Here is a 16,577-nt window from a genome sequence, read left to right as displayed (position 1 = left end):
AGATAGTATCACGTAAGCCGAAAAGGGGTAGAAAATTATTTATAAAATAAGTTCGGGGGGAGGGGTAATAGGACCTTAGTATAGTATAAGTGTGTCTCTGAAATTTCGGGCATAGGTTGGGAGGGTACTTATGCATTTTCCCTCTCTACTAACTACAAACTTGAGTAAAGAAAAACACCAAAGCTTGTACCCTTTTACTCCATCCACATACCCTACGAATATGGCCTTCTTAGACCTTGGTCTAAGCTATAAAGGCTGAAATCCGGGCCCTTGAAACCAATAAGACTCAAGAAATTACTGATTTACCACAAGGGAAGAAGCCTATAGATTGTAGATGGATATAGAAGGTCAAGTACAAATCAATAGAGGAAATAGAAAGGTTCAAAGCAAGGTTGGTGGCTAAGGGTTATAGTCAGCAGGAAGGGATGGATTATAAGGAAATTTTTTCTCTTATGGTTTAGATGGTGACAATAAGAACTATAGTGTCCCTTGCAGCCTCCAGATGCTGCATATTCATCAAATAGATATCTTTTATGCCTTTTTACAATGTGATCTAGATGATAAAATTCACATGCAGCTACCTCAGGGATTTGCCAGTCAATGAGAGAAGGTGCGTAGACTGACAAAGTCACTGTATGGACTTAAAGAAGCTCCAAGATAGTGTAACCATAAGCTGACAGAAGCTCTCATCATACTGAAGTTCAAATAAAGCCAACATGATTATTCCTTATTAGTCAACAAATCAGAAGAATAAATTATTATTGTACTTGTGTATGTGGATGATATATTGATAACTGGAAGTAATTTGAAGTTGATAGAAGAGACAAAGAAGGCACTATAACAAGCTTTCAAGATGAAGGTCTTAAGTGAGCTTAAGGTCTTCCTAGGCATTGACTTCACCAGGGCAACATATGGGATACTTATGCATAAAAGAAAATATACTCTTGAACTTATAGCTAAAGTTGATAGGTCAACAGCTAAGCCTGCAGGAACTCCCATTGACATCAATGTCAAACTAACATCCAAACACTATGATGAGAATGTGAACATAAATCAAGAGGTCTCAGAAGATCCACTTGGTGGATCATGCAATATATCATAAACTAATAGGCAAGCTATTGTATCTCAACATCACAAGACATGATATATCATTTAGCACTCAAATCTTGAGCCAATTCTTGCAGCAACCAAAGAAGTCTCGTATGGATACTGCACTTAAAATAGTTAGATACCTAAAAAGACAACCTAGACAGGTTGTTATTGGCAAGTTGCTCAGATGGACTGGTTACTGCATATTGTGATGTAGACTGGGCTTCTTGTCCACTTACCAGGAAGGCTGTTACAAGCTACATGGTTAAGATTGGTAACTCTTTAGTCTCATGGAAAGCCAAGAAGCAAACTATGATTTCAAGGAGCTCAACTGAAGTTGAGTGTAGAAGTCTTGCTTCTAATACTATGTCTGAGTTAGTATGGCTACTTGGAATGTTGAAGGAAGTGGGTGTTGAAGTTCAACTGTCATGTCAGTTCTGCAAATCCAACATATCATGAAAGAACTGGACACATTGAAATAGACTATCACTTCATAAGGAAAAGACTACAAAAGGGCCTAATCAAGGTAGACTACCTTCCTACTCAAGAACAACCTGCTGGTATCTTGACAAAAGGATTATCTAAACTACAACATGGGTATCTTTTATCCAAGCTAGGAATGTTGAACATGTTTACACTTCCTAGCTTGATGTGGAGTATTGTGATGTAAAGATATGAGGAAGCAGTTAAGGAGTTAGTTAAAGTCGTTAGGACTGCTAAAATGGATAAGGGTAGATTAGTCAGTTCACAGAGTTAGTTATAACAGTCTGTGAACTTGATGGTTAGAAAATGTTAGTTACTGATCAAGAGGAAGAGCTATATGTAACACCTCTACTCTTTGTACTTAGTAGTCTTTGATAATCAATCAATGAAGATTATTCTCTCTTAGATAATTTTATGTCTCTAACTTTGAGTTTCTTCATTTACAAACAGTTTTAAATTACTTCTACTCTGCTACTACTTTTTTGACAAAGTACTACAACTCTACCTCTACTTGACCATATGTTCCCTTAGTTACAAAATGCGGTGCATACTCTCTTTATTTTTGAAATTTTCTCTTTAACGAACAACTCAATTGCTTATATCAGAGGGGGAGAATCACCCATATATACTATGCAAAATCAGACCCATATTTATGAAATATAGCAAGAATTTTCAGTTTACAAAAAATTACAGAAGCTTTTATGAATAAATCTACTCAAAATTTAAAATCAAACTATATAATATCTAACTTTAATGTTCATGTGGTGTATGTAGGATTTTTTCTAAGCGGTGTCACCATTAAAGGGACAAGAATGACTCAAGAAGAAAATCAATAAAGATTTTGCTTTAGGCCTCCAAAAATTTGAGACCCATTAATAATGAACTTTATGAAAAAGTATTTTTCTTAAAAATATAAAATTTTGATTAAATTAAATTTTTTTGTCTACTCTTTAAATTAGATAATATTTTAAAATATTAAATTAAACACTCATATCTTCATATTATTATATAAAATTTTATACAACATTATTCAACTAATTATATTGCAAATAAATGATTAATAAAATTATTATTATGAACAAACAAAAATAAAAATTCAAGCATATAATAAAAAATAGAATAGCAAAAAAATACTAATATGATGTGGAGATTCGAGATGCCGAATAACAATGATTGATGAACAAGAACGAAATTTTTTTTGAAGAAACTCACAAGTCAGAAATATACAAATACAAGGATAGGAGTCAACACTATTTTTATTTAACTATAATTCTAATTGAGGAAGGACTCAAATAATTTGAATTTTATTTTAATTTTTTTAAAAAAAATAGTTAGATTTTAAAATGAATTAGAGTGAGTCGGTAGTTTTTAATGAACTCTTTTGAATTTAAAAAAAAATAATTAAGAAAACAAAAAAAACGTGAAAAAAAAAAACAAAAAAAAAACAACACGAATAAAAACGGAAGAAAAATAGCTAACCCTGTAGGGTATCACGAACTCGAGACATTTAGCTTTGTGTGCAGCGCTTCTGCCTCTTAAGCTAGGAACATTCTGTTGTAATGAGTGTCCTTTTAGTTGTTTTACCTTCTAGTTTATTTTTTTATTTTTTTTTATATATTCCAAAAAAATTTCGACGAAGCCGCGTCACGTGACACACCTTGGATGTACTTAAATCCGCCCATGTGTTTAACTTAATATGAAGTGAACAGACATAGGAAAAAATAAGAGAAAGAGAGGAGAAAATTCAACTTATAATAAAATCACTTTTACGCTTCAAGCTTCCATCAAGCTCTGGTGAAACAATAACAAGACATGGAAAGTGAAGAGTACAATCAAACGAGTTTTTTTAAAAAGAAAATTATATATGGAGCCGTTTTTGCTCTATAGAATTTTTAGGATTTGCTTATTGACTTTAAATTAAATCATTTGCTAGTGAGATTTGAGCACGAGAACGATTTAAGAATTGGCTCTTTCAATAGCACTTGAAACCACTTGGCTGCAACACCTTGTTGTGTCAAGGGTGTTCCGAAGGGATAAGGCACAAGTACCCCCTAGACTATAATCAAAATCTCAAAGACACACCTTAACTAAACTAAGATCTTATTACCCCCTGAACTCAAATTTTTGGTAATTTTGTACACCTTTTTGTTGTACGTGGCTTCCAAACATCTCCCATGCGCCCAACCTAAGTGGAAACACGGAGTGAGCCACATAAGCCAAAAGGTGTATAAAATTATTTAAAAAATGAGTTTGGGGGGTAATAGGACCTTAGTTTAGTTAAAGTGTGTCTCTGAGATTTTGGTCATTGTCTAGGGGGTACTTGAGCCTTATCCCGAATATGTTATTTAACCTCTTAATTTGTGTATCATTTTACTTGTATATACAGTATACTTTTTTGACGAAGAGTGTCCAATTGGACACCTCACAACAGCGTAGCTCCGCCTCTGTCTCACTCAAGACTTAGAATTTCGCTCACTATTTTCGTGTATGAAAAATGTGTAGCATTGCTATGATATATGTATATAATCGTACAAAATTTTAGAAATTTAACACAAATACAACAACACTGTATACAACTTTCATATATATTTAATATAAATATAACACACATGCAAAGTTAAAAAAATAAAATCATACAAACAGAGCATACAATAATAATACAAATTTGATATGATTCGATTGTAACTTTGAACTTCAATAAACTAGGTTTGAAATTCAATCCAAAATCCAAATAGCCCCAAATTTTAAATTAGGACACATCAACATTTGTAAACTCTTTTTTAAGTCCTTGTTTGTTTTTGTTTTCCCACTACCTACCTTACTTTGTTACTCGCTCTCTTCTTCGCTCCACTTCTCGTCTTCACATGAACTTTTATTTCTTCTTTTAAAATAAAATGGTGTATTTGCCGTAAAATGTAACATTATGAATACATAAAACTTAAATTATATTAATAACAGATTATTATCAAAACATGTAACTTGAATTCTTAGGCGGAATGTAAATTTAAAATAGTTACAATAGTCATGATTGAAATTTATCAAAGAGGAATTGATTCAAAAAGTACTGATAATATGCGCCTCTTAGTCTCCCCATCTAGTTTACCATACCAATCCCCATATTGGTACATGCATTATGCACCCCTTGCAAAATTCTAACAAAATCTTTAGAGAAAGACGTAGTATTATCCATTACTACTTTGTTCATTTTCTTCCATGTTTGCCTGATTAATTCCTTCATATAATCTCGAACATTTTCTTCAGAATTTTTTGTTTCCATCATGTAACATTGAATTGATTTTGGAGCATCGCCTCTCTTTATTTCATCCTACAAGAATCATGACACAAAATCTTTATAACTAATCAGAGGCGAATTCAGAATTTTAGTTAATGCATTAACGTATGGATATAAATTTAATGATTATATATTCTACATAAATTTTGAACTTCACTTTGCATTATGAAGTCACAACCTTCACTTTGCATCATGAAGTCACAACCCTATTATTAATGGGATTCGAACCCAGTCCCTCACCTCAAACAGCACAAGTGCGTGTCAATTAAACCAGTGAACCCAATCAATTTTAGTGTTTAAAGATGCTTGATAAAATATGTCATATCTTAAAAGTACATATACATAAAAAAAATTCGAAGTTAACGGGCGACGCATTGAGCAGAACAATATTTTATTAGTATATAAAAGTTAAAATCATATAAAAAAAAATTAAAGTATTTACCTGAGAAGTAGAGGTGTAGAAAACCGAACCGAAAATCGAACCAAATCGCAAACCAAGTCAACCTGAAAAAAAACCCGACTAGTGGTTTGGTTTGACTTGGTTTGGTTTTGAAAAAAAAAAACCCGACTATATTTGGCTTGGTTTGGTTTTAACTAAAAAAAACCAATCCGAGACCAAACCAACCTGACATTATATATATAATTTTAAAATTTTATTTTATACATAAAAATATTTACTTTGATATAATTTTTAAATATTTCTTATATTTTTTCATAGTTTTTATATTTTAATATATTATTTCAAGTTTGAAACTTAGAACTATGAATGGACCAATAAAGATTATAGTCCACAGATGTTGGTAATTATAATAAAGCTTAAATCAAAATCAAATTAATACTCATGCAAAAAGAAAATCATTTCAACACTAAGAATAACAATAATATTGAATATTTGTTATTTAGTTTTACATTGATTTAACAATTAAAATACATAATCTAATTTTAATTTCCTTTAATATTTAGTCATGTAACTAATACTTATTAAACTTAATTTTAGCATGATTTAGTACTTTTAAATTATGATCATTTTCATTATGACTAGTTAATTTGCAATATTTGTTTTACGCGATTTCATTATTATTATTCTTGTTGGATATTTTAGTGTCATTAATCATATCATATTGTGTTATATTTTTAAGAAACATCTTAAATAGTTGTATTTTGGTAGGACTAAAGAAATATTTGAAATACAAGTAAATTATATGTTTGTATGAATACTTTACCGTAAAAATCCGAAAAACCTGAAAAAACCCGAGGTTGAAAAACCCGAGTTTTATTGATTTGGTTTGGTTTATAAATTTAAAAATCCGACACAAATAATTTGGTTTGATATTTGAAAAATCCGAACCAACCCGGTCATGTACACCCCTACCCCTACTGAGAAGTTCCCAAGTCATCTTCAAGACGACCAATGAGCGATGGCAATTGGATTAAAGGAGGGTTTTGCTCAAGAAGTTCCAAATCATCTTTTTTAATAGGATTCATGGTACAAATGTAGAAAAGCTTAATTACCAAAGGACCACCAATTGAAACCCAACCATGGTCCAAAAATTCCTTAAAACTTGGAGTGTATTTATCATACTCATAGTACCACTTCGCATCCACCAAATAAGTTTTAAATAGTTCTATGCACTGAAGTATGTCAATGTAAAAATAATTAATATTCAAAAGACATAACAAGAAATTCTTCATAACAATGCAAGCGATATGTATAAAATTAATGCTCATACCGATTTTCTTAAAAAAGGGAGGATATTAATATCCTGTTCTTTTAGAATGTCATAGGCTAACTCATTCACAGAATTAAAAAGAGCTAAAAAAACACATTTGCATGCTGCTTGGTAGCTGCTCCATTGCATTGACATCCCATCTATAATGAGAGTGATGAAACAATTATTTTACACGTATCATATAAAATATATTACTCCCTCTGTCCCAATTTATGTGACTTGTTTTCCTTTTTAATCAGTCCCAAAAAGAATGACACATTTCTATATTAAGTAACAATTTAATTATAAAATGTCTATTTTATCCTTAATGAAATGATTTATAGCAATACAAATTTCTATCATTCATTTTGGACCACAAGTTTTAAAAGTCTTCCTTTCTTTCTTAAACTCCGTGTCGAGTCAAATTACCTCACATAAAATGAGACGGAGGGAGTATTAGATATCAACGTGTCATATAAAATATATAGAGATGGGCACTTTCTATTTTACACGGTAATTAAGAAATCATTAATAGATTGATCAACTTTACTATTTTTCCCTTTGTTCATATTGACTAGCCTCTTGAAAAAAGAAATTGTTGGATCTCCAAAGTTTGTTTAAACTTTCAAATGTCATATTAATTGTAGGGGTAAAATGACAAAAAATTAATTAATTCTTTCCAAATTTAGTAAGTGAAGCAGCAATAATATGCAGGGGCGGCTGGTTAGGCTTAAGGAAAAGTCCTTGGCCTTAGGCCCCCAATTTTAGGGCTCCCCATTTTTTAGTTAATTAGGTAAGATTAAATTTTAAAAAAAATTAGAATGAAGACAATAATAAATGCAAACGGCTGGGAAAAAAATGCAAACGGCTAAAGTGATATATATGAGTTATGACTCTGACTTTTTAACTTTCCAATAAAAAGTTGTGTACTTTTTTCTTAATGTACAAGTTTTTTTTTTTTTCTAATTTTATTTTTATATATTCTATATTCCTCCCTTCCTCTCTTCTATTTATTCTCACTTCTCTTCTCTAAATTCTAATCTTACATCTCTCTTATTCAAAGCTTAAGAATTTACTTGTTCTATTGATAATTTATATTTTAAATTTGGAGAAAAATATATTGCAGCAACCCAAATCATTTAGAGTTGATTACTTCTTATACATAGTAGACCAATCCATCTTTTCACTTCAAAATAGATTTGAACAATTTGAACTATATGAAAATATTTTTGGTTTTCTATTTAGTGGGAAGAAATTGAGATCATTTAATGATGAGAATTTAAAAAAAATATTGTCTTAATCTTGAATGTTCCTTAAAACATAATACTCACTCCGATATTAACGGTTTAGACTTATTTTCTGAATTAAAAGTGTTAAGGGAAATCATAAAAGTAGAAAACAATACTCTAATTGAGATACTCAATCAAATAAAAAGACTTGATTCTTTTCCAAATGCTTACATTGCTTATCGAATAATGTTAGCAATTCCCGTAACAGTCGCCTCAACTGAAAGAAGTTTTTAAAAATAAAAAATAAAAAAATCTTATTTAAGATCGACAATGTCTCAAGAAAGATTAAGTGGTTTGGCTATATTATCGATTGAAAAAGAATTATTAGAAGAGATTGACTACACAAAAATTATTAACAATTTTGCATCTAAAAAAAATAGAAAAATAGATTTAAAATAAAAATATATATAATTTTTTTAAGGCCTCTAGTTTGAGTTTGGCCTTAGGTCACCATCGGGTTTGAGCCGCCCCTGATAATATGAGACAAATATTTTTAGTAAAATGCTCATCTAATATGGGACGGAGGAAGTACTATTATAATTTGCTATTTGCAATGATATCTTCGCGAAACAAATTAGTCATATGCGTTATGAGTAGTTTGCTTGGCAAAGATAGTATCATATTATTGTGAAACAAACCTGTCAACCATATCAGTGAATAGCACAAGTTCTTCCTAGGTACCATGAAGCTCATACATGTCGTCAATGATTGTAATTAATTCACCAAGTTTTACTATCCATTTTCGACAGAACCAAAATTTTGGTTCAAAAGCAAATCCAACATTCCAGAAAAAAATTTCCACTAATCTATCCCTTGTAAACCCCATCATCTCTACTAAATTCATATTTTCGTGCCACCTAAGAAAAGAAGAAAAAAGGTGAAAAATATAAACAAACGGGTAATGCTAAATGACCAGAAAATTTGGCTAGAATTTTTAAAAAAATTATAATATTTTTTTAATTTTAAAATAAACTAATCTTTTTTTCATTTTTTAGTTAAAATGTACTAAAGTTAAAAGGATAAAAATATTTAAAAAGGTAAAATATCATTCTGACCAAATTCTGGCCAAAAGAATTTTTCCTATGTTTATTCAAGTTTTTTGTTAAAAAAGAACCTAATTAAATGAATGTAATAAATACAAAAAATAAGTACTAACAATTCTCTTGAACTTTAAATGATATACTTATTTTGAACTAAAATAAGTCCCAACAATTCATTTAATATGAACTAGAGGAAGTACTCTCTGTCCAACAATAGTTGTTCATTATACTATTTTGGAATGTCCAACAATACTTGTCCACTTTATAAAATTAATAGACAATTTTACACTGAGTTCCTAATTTACACTTATCATTAATTATAGTTATTTTCCTATTACATTTTTCAAGACATTGTATTTATTATATTCAAAGGGTGATATAGTAAAATTACCCTTTTATTTATAGTTTCTTAAGAGATGTGTCAAGTCAATAGTGAACAACTATTATTGGACAGAAGAAATATATATATATATATATATATGACTAACCTTGAAAGCTGTTTTAGTTCATCCAAATATATAGCTTGGAGCATATTGAAATCCAATTTAGCAAGTTGAAGTAGAATGGGGTTAAAACATTCTGATTGTTCATACGCATTATCTATGAACCATCTTGCCTCTAGTCTCTGCACCTTCCAATGTAGTGGCATTTACAAAGCATGGCTCACTTGTTTAACTAGAATGTTATTCTCATCATGATCATCCATTTTTTGCTTTAGATATTTCTTCATATTATGAGTGGAGAATTTTTGTGCCATGTCCATAATGCTTTCATCTTCAATGGAAAGGTATGAAGCTTCATACAAACTAAGCACCCCGGCCCTTTGATATTATTCATGCAAAGGATTTCTTTGAACTGCCTTTCTCATCCATAAATATACTAAAGACCTCTGTAATTAATTAATTAAGAACGAAAAAATAAACAGGGTCAATTAAGAAAATACTATCTGAGATCTTCAGAAATATATAGAGTTTGATTTCTTATTTGGTCACTCAAGTACTAATACTCTCTAATCTCTTTTTCAATTTACGTGACACTTTATTTTTTAGTCAGTTTCAAAAATAATGATGTATTTCTATATTTAGTAACAATTTAATTTTAAAATGTCAATTTTTATCATTAAATGAGATGATTTGTGTTGGATTTATTTAAGAAGCCTTAAAAGAAGAGGTATTCATTCTTTTCTTCTTTAAGAATTTCTGATTTCTGTTTTTTTAGTAGTAATATATATTTTCTGGTTTGAACACAGTATACTACTCCCTTCCTTATGTCCCTAATTACTTGTTCATTTTTGAATTGATACACCAATTAAGAAAATAATGATTGTTATAGTGAATTTATCATTTTATCCCTATTAATTATGAAGTGGATGAATTAAAAATTTAAGATTTTCGAAAAGTTTTACCTTTTTTGAAAATAATTAATTGAATGTATAATAAGTAAAAAAAAAAATGTCAGCTCTTGATTTGTCAAAATGGACAAGTATAAAAGGATAAGTAAAAAGGGAAAATTAGGCAAGTAATTAGGGAAAGAGGGAGTAACAATTTATAGCTACACAAATACTTATAACTTATTTTAGCTCACAAGTTTCAAAAGTCTTTTTTTTTTAACTTCGTGTCAAGCCAAACATCACATAAATTAAGACGCAAGGAATATATAGTTATTATATCAAAAAAACAAGTTTTCCTTGTTAAAGAAAATTGAAATTAATAAGAAAAATAACTTTTAAAGATCAAAATTATTAATTGTGCGATATCTCAGAAATCATGTCATGCACGTACCTTGAGGAACTTGATAACCTTCTTGTCTGAGGAGTCAAAATTGGAGTACTCCATACAAGTAGTGGCGGATCCAGGATTTAAAAGCTGTGGTGCTCACTTCCTTTAACATAAATGTAACATCCGGCAATTTGAAATAACTATGAAGAAGCTGGAAATTTGAAATAGTCATTTTTGGAAAGAATTCAAAAATCTGGAAATTTGGTCAAGTATGGAAAAAATGAGTTTTTGGTCAACTTTGAACAGTCATAACTCCTAGATCAGGATGATTTAGGTGAATTTCCAGTTATGTTTGGAAAGCTCTTGGAATGATCTTTCTAACGCCGCCGAGTTTGCTCGATTCCGAGTTCGTATGAGTGAGTTATGCCCTTTGGAAGTTGGATTGTTGGCATAGGGCAGTTTAGTCCGAATTTGTAAGGGTATTTTGGTCTTTTCCCTAACCATTTCTTTTGGTTATATTAAGGGTCTAGACTAATTTTAATTCAGTTTTTCCCTTTTAAAAGTGAGAGTTAGGGTTCTTGAGAGAAAAGGAAAGAAGAGGAGAAAGTGAAGAAGAAGCAAAGTTCGTCAAGATCGTCGTGGTTTTGGTCGGGGGTGATCCCTCTTAAGGTATGTGAGATCATAGTGTTGGATTGGTTCATTCCCCCACACGCCAAACTCGTTTTAATTTCCGAGAAAAGTTTTGGTTGTGTTTGTTGAAGCCTTGTTGTTGTGGTTGTTGAAGTCTTGTGATTGTTTTGAAGTTCTTGTTGATTTGGGACATGTTTCCGGTTGTGTTTCTGAGTTGAATCTATTTTATAGTAAGGGTCTTTATGATTCTAAGTGTTTGGGGCTGGAACCTTTGAGGTTAAGGTGGTTTAGAGTTGGAAAAAGGAAGGAGAAGAGTCGAATTTTCGGGGAAAAAGGCTGGGGCCTCGCGCCAGCTAGCACGCCCCAAAAGGGACTCTGAAGTCCAGCACTTGGGGCAATGCGCCTAGCAGAGCGCCCAGCAGGCCCCTCTGAGGTCTGTAGGCTGGCCCCCGTGCTTCTCAGAGCGCCAAGGACGCCAAGTCTTCCTCATTCTTTCCCCACTTTTTCATACATGTTCCTTGGTAATGTACATATGTTTTATAGTTGTTTTCAACACTCCAAGGTACGTCTAAACGTCAAGAATTCATCCATAAACATGAGATTATTACCCTTGAATTCATAATCCAATTCGAGGAAAGTTCGGATCAAAGTCAAGTGAAGTTAGAGTCAAGTCTAGAAGTTAAGAAGTAAGTCAAAACAAGTCTTCAAAGTTTTTCAAGAGTCTTTGTTGAACGTTTTAACTTCACTTTAAGGCTCAAGTTTCAAGTTGAGTAAAGAGTATAGAGTTGAGCTCATTTCTCAAAAGTATTAGGGAATTAAGTATTCCCAAAGAAGTTTATAAATGTTTTCACATTTGAGTAAGAAAGGAACTATGATTCCAAAAGAGCCTTTGTGCTAGTTTTCAAGAAAAGGGAACATCGATTCCAAGTGAGCCTTTGGGCTAGATTTTGAGTAATTATCTCAAACTAAAGAAAGATGTGTTTAAAACACTCATGAGCTAAAGTATTTTGGGAGTAGTATTGAGCACCGAATTGGGGACGCGAGTTCATATTAACTCAACTCTCCATAAATACCATGTAGCCAAACATGAGAATTAACGGGTCATTCTTTTTAGATGATCACGTAAGATTAAGCTAGTGGATCCACTAAGTTAAGTAAGGTCCTATATCACGACAAGGTATAGGATGGTCCTTAAGCAACGTGAGGTAAAACGTTGTATCATCACTAAGGCTCATAGTGGTGGTTGTCGGTTAAAGAATCTCTCATTAAAGTTATATTACTTTTATATAAGTAAAGTTGAGTTTGTTATTGCTTTGTCCTTAATGAACTAAGTTGTTTTTAATGTTTTACAAGCTTTATGTATTGCATGTGTCTTATTGCTTTACATTTGAGTTCAGTTATTCATGAGTCGGTCAGAGCTAAGGTAAGTGTTCACTTGTACTCCTTTCAAGCCTAAGTTGCAGTTTAGCTTTCCATCTCGCATACTCGTACATTCAATATTGTACTGATGTAAGTTGGCCTGCATCTTATGACGATGCAGACGCAGGTACCCAGGATCAGTATCCAGAACGCCGTTGATCCAGCTGAGCACTCCAGAGTCAGTGGTGAAACTCTTTGCATTCCGGAGGACTCAGTCATTTTGTTCTCTTAGTTTTGCTTTATTAGGATGTTGCGGGGTCTGTCCCAACATCCATCTCAGTGTTATAAAGGCTTCATAGACAGTCAGTCAGTCAGTTAGTTTTGAGTCTCTCATCTATGTATATATATAAATATTCTATTTTGAGACTCGAGTTGCCTTTTTGGCCAGATTTTATCAGTTGGGTTGTTTTATGACCTTTCATTTCATTGAGTTATTCTGTTGAGTTAGGTTTCCGCTAAGTTAAGAAAGCCAGGCCAAGGGTTCGCTTGGTGCCAGCAATGGTCTCCGAGTGTCGGTCCCGCCCAGGGTGTAGGCTCGGGGTGTGACAATAAACCTGTTAGCAATCACATAGTGTAAACGTATACTAACTCAAACTCTTTAATAAAAAAAATTAAAAAAATAAAACAATGATTAATATTATCATCATAAAAAACAACCTCTAGTTATAAGTCACAATGACCTACTAGTAATATTATTATTACAAAAAGAAACTTCTAGTCTTAAAGTCATAATTGTGCTCGACGACTTTTCATATGTTGAAAACGATAAATAATAGCATCATTGCTTATATTTGCAAATATCTTACGCTCTACATAGCAAACTAAACAACCATTCAAAAATTCATCACCAATACTATTACGAAGTTCATTTTAAATGTACTTCATGGATGAGAAAGCTCGTTCCACAGAAACAATAGCAACGGAAAGAATGAGAGTCAACTTGATAAGCAAATAAACAAGTGGCCCAGTTTGATGCAAATCTGACTTGACCAATACTTTAGCAAGATCACTAATTCCCTTCAAGTTGAAGAACCTCTTGTCAGAACCACGAGCATAAACTATAAAGCTATCAAGCTGAAAAATGAGATCCCGAAGCTTGTTGCTGTCAAACTCATTCATATAATATTCAGTCAACCTCATCATCTTGCCCTTATCAAAACTACCAAATGAATTAACTGGATTCAAACTAGCCATAACGAGAAGTAAGTCAGTACTCACAACATCAAAATGATTACTAAGCTCTTGAAGATGCAAATTAATAACAACATAAAATATTTCAAGACGCAAATGATGAGAATATGTAACATCAAGAGCTTTACGCTTTGACTTCCCAGGAAAGTAGCTAGCATCCATCTCCATAATGACTATATCATGTTTATCACAAAAAGAAGAGACATCATCCATTAATGATTCAGATTCATTATCCCTCATATTTTGTAATCTTTGCTTTGTAAAAGCAAGAAATCCCATAGCATTGACAATATCTTGATCCATCATTTGTAATGAGGAGCTCAATTCATTTGTCATCATAAGAACTTTCCACACCAAGTGCAGTATAAAGGCAAATTCAAACTTCTTAATCATATCCACAAGAGTTTTATCAAGAAGTCTATCAGTATAGTTTGGACACTCGCATCCAGTAAATTCAAGCACATGAATAACTGATGGAAATAGAAAAATAATATTATCTAATGTTCTATAATGAGAACCCCAACGAGTATCACCTGGCCGCTGAAGCCCACGTTCTTGATTTGATCGTCGCCCAGTATGCACTTCCCCTGATATGAGTAACTCCTCTAACTGTTCAGCTTGGTGTTTTCGAAGTAAATTCCTGCGCTTAAAAGATGTTCCAACAATATTTAACACATTAGTAACTAAGCAAAAAAATTCATCTACATTTGAATCCTTCTTTGCAAGAGCCACTACTAGTGTTAACTGCAATTGGTGGACAAAACAATGAATGCAATAAGCCGATGGTGTCTCATTCAAAATCAAAGTTTTAAGACCATTTAGATGTCCTTGCATATTGCTAGCTCCATCATAACCTTGTCCACGTATTTGGGATGGACTTAATGAGTGATCTGAAAGAAAAAAGTAGAATAATGAACAAGCAGATGTATCACTAACATGAATAATACCAACAAATCACTCTATCACTTCTCCTTCTTTGTTAACATATCTCAAAACAAGTGACATTTGCTTCTTGTGTAACACATCCTTTGATTCATCGACTAGTATCCCAAAATAATCTCCATCTAAATCTTCAAGAATAAATTTGAATGTTTCCTTAGCACAAGAATCAACAATATCCTTTTGAATACTTGGAGAATAGATCATTTCATTATTTGGAGCTTTTTCTAAAATAATGCTTCCAACATCTTCATTAATATCTCCATACCATTGCAAAAGTTCAAGAAAAATACCTCTATTTGAAGAAGATCGACTCTCATCATGTCCACAGAATGATAATCCTAATTTCAAGAGAAATCTTGTCATATTAACTGAAGCACTCAAGCGACGCCAAGACTCACTTTTTTTTCTTGGACTTTTTATCAAAGGAAGTGCGTATTGACTGTGATTGATTCGTCAAATCAAACATCTTGTTGAAACACTTGTTGTGGATACTATTTATATCTCCAACATGAGCTCTAAATCTTTCAATAGCTTTGTTCTAAGCTCTAAAGCCGGCCTTTGTGAAAGCAGCATCAACCACATCTTCAAGACTTTCACATTCATTTTTAAACAAGTAGCAACACAAACAAAACACAACATCTTTTGTTATGCTATACTCCAACCACTTACGATCATTAAACTAATCAGGAAAAAACTGCCGCATTTCCTTCCCAAACTTAGTTTTAGGAAATTTATGATCCTTAGGTTGGCAAGGCTTTTTAAGAATATAATATCTCCTAATATCATCACGTATATTAGGATTATATTCTGCAATGGCCTTTCTAATTCCCGGATCAGCTTCAAGAGATTCTAAATCAACATCTGAAATAAATGTTTTCCTTTGAATTTTTGGAGCTAGGTTGAAGCGGTAGATGGATGAGTAGAACTAGAACTTGGATGCTCAATTTTCGATCTTGTGACACACTTATCCATCTCAATTTACAAAGATAAATTTCTGCAAAAAAAAATAATCAATTTTATCATAGAATTAATTCACATAATTCAATTAATTTTTATTGAAATCTATAACTTTCTATCAACAACCCAAACAACAATTAATATATCTATTTGATCTTTCAACACCACAAGCAATAATTAGCAATATATGAGTCAATGAGCACAAAATTTTCAATTGCACAATTTGTTATTTGTATACATCCTAAAATTTAATTTTTGAATCAAGTAAGTTGGTAAGAAAAAAAATTATTTCAAAAGTATTCAAAAAATATATTTTTAATCACAAAACACTAAATATGTGAGACTCTAAAGTCTAAATCTATTTATCAAGTAACAAAAAAAGTATGTGAAATCTATTTTAAGAATTAAGACTTAAGAGTACTAGCCATAAGCAATGAAAATCTCAAAACCTAATTTCCCAAACCCTTTTTTTCATTATCTAATTTTAATCAAATATCAAATCTTATTACCTTGCTTTTGTATTTTGATTTTGAAAAGAAAAAAGCTTGAAGTTTGTTGTTGGGCTAGCTGCTTTCTCTTTGAAACAAGAAGAAGAAGAAGAATGATTTCGTCGTTTTGTTAAAAGAAAAAATCCCATAAAAGTGGGCAGTGGAAAAGGTTTTAAAGCATAGGAAAAGTTAAAAATAAAAAAGAAAGAAAAAGTTAGTACTCACCCTAAACTAATTAAGAGTAGGAAAAGTCAAAACAGGTACAAAATTCGGAGTAAAATAAGCCCTTAATTAAAAAAAGAAAAAGTAAAAAAAAAGGTGCAAAATTCG

At 31.8% G+C, this 16,577-nt stretch overlaps 1 protein-coding gene across 1 annotated transcript; it reads right to left on the bottom strand.

Annotated features, from left to right (window-relative positions):
• Positions 1 to 13,539: 13,539 nt before the first annotated feature.
• On the bottom strand, positions 13,540 to 15,165 carry LOC125809877 (uncharacterized). The gene is made up of 2 exons (XM_049489433.1): positions 15,093 to 15,165; positions 13,540 to 14,750 (listed from the first exon to the last, which is right to left on the bottom strand). The coding sequence occupies exons 1-2, from the start codon at positions 15,163 to 15,165 to the stop codon at positions 13,540 to 13,542; spliced, it is 1,284 nt and encodes a 427-aa protein (XP_049345390.1).
• Between the last annotated feature and the right edge of the window lie 1,412 nt (positions 15,166 to 16,577).

The sequence above is a fragment of the Solanum verrucosum genome, unplaced genomic scaffold (assembly GCF_900185275.1).
Source record: "Solanum verrucosum unplaced genomic scaffold, falcon-dt-bn FXZP01000481.1, whole genome shotgun sequence".
Classification (NCBI taxonomy): domain Eukaryota; kingdom Viridiplantae; phylum Streptophyta; class Magnoliopsida; order Solanales; family Solanaceae; genus Solanum; species Solanum verrucosum.
Note: the sequence above shows the minus strand (reverse complement) of the source record. Positions and strands in the feature narration are given on the sequence as shown.

What these genes read in the sequence shown, in the direction of transcription:
- LOC125809877 (XM_049489433.1), bottom strand. Translation starts at nt 15,165, where the DNA reads ATGACAAGATTTCTCTTGAAATTAGGATTATCATTCTGTGGACATGAT. An exon ending in TCGATCTTCTTCAAATAGAG is followed by an intron (nt 14,751 to 15,092) that starts GTATTTTTCTTG and finishes TTTTTCTTTCAG; the next exon opens with ATCACTCATTAAGTCCATCC.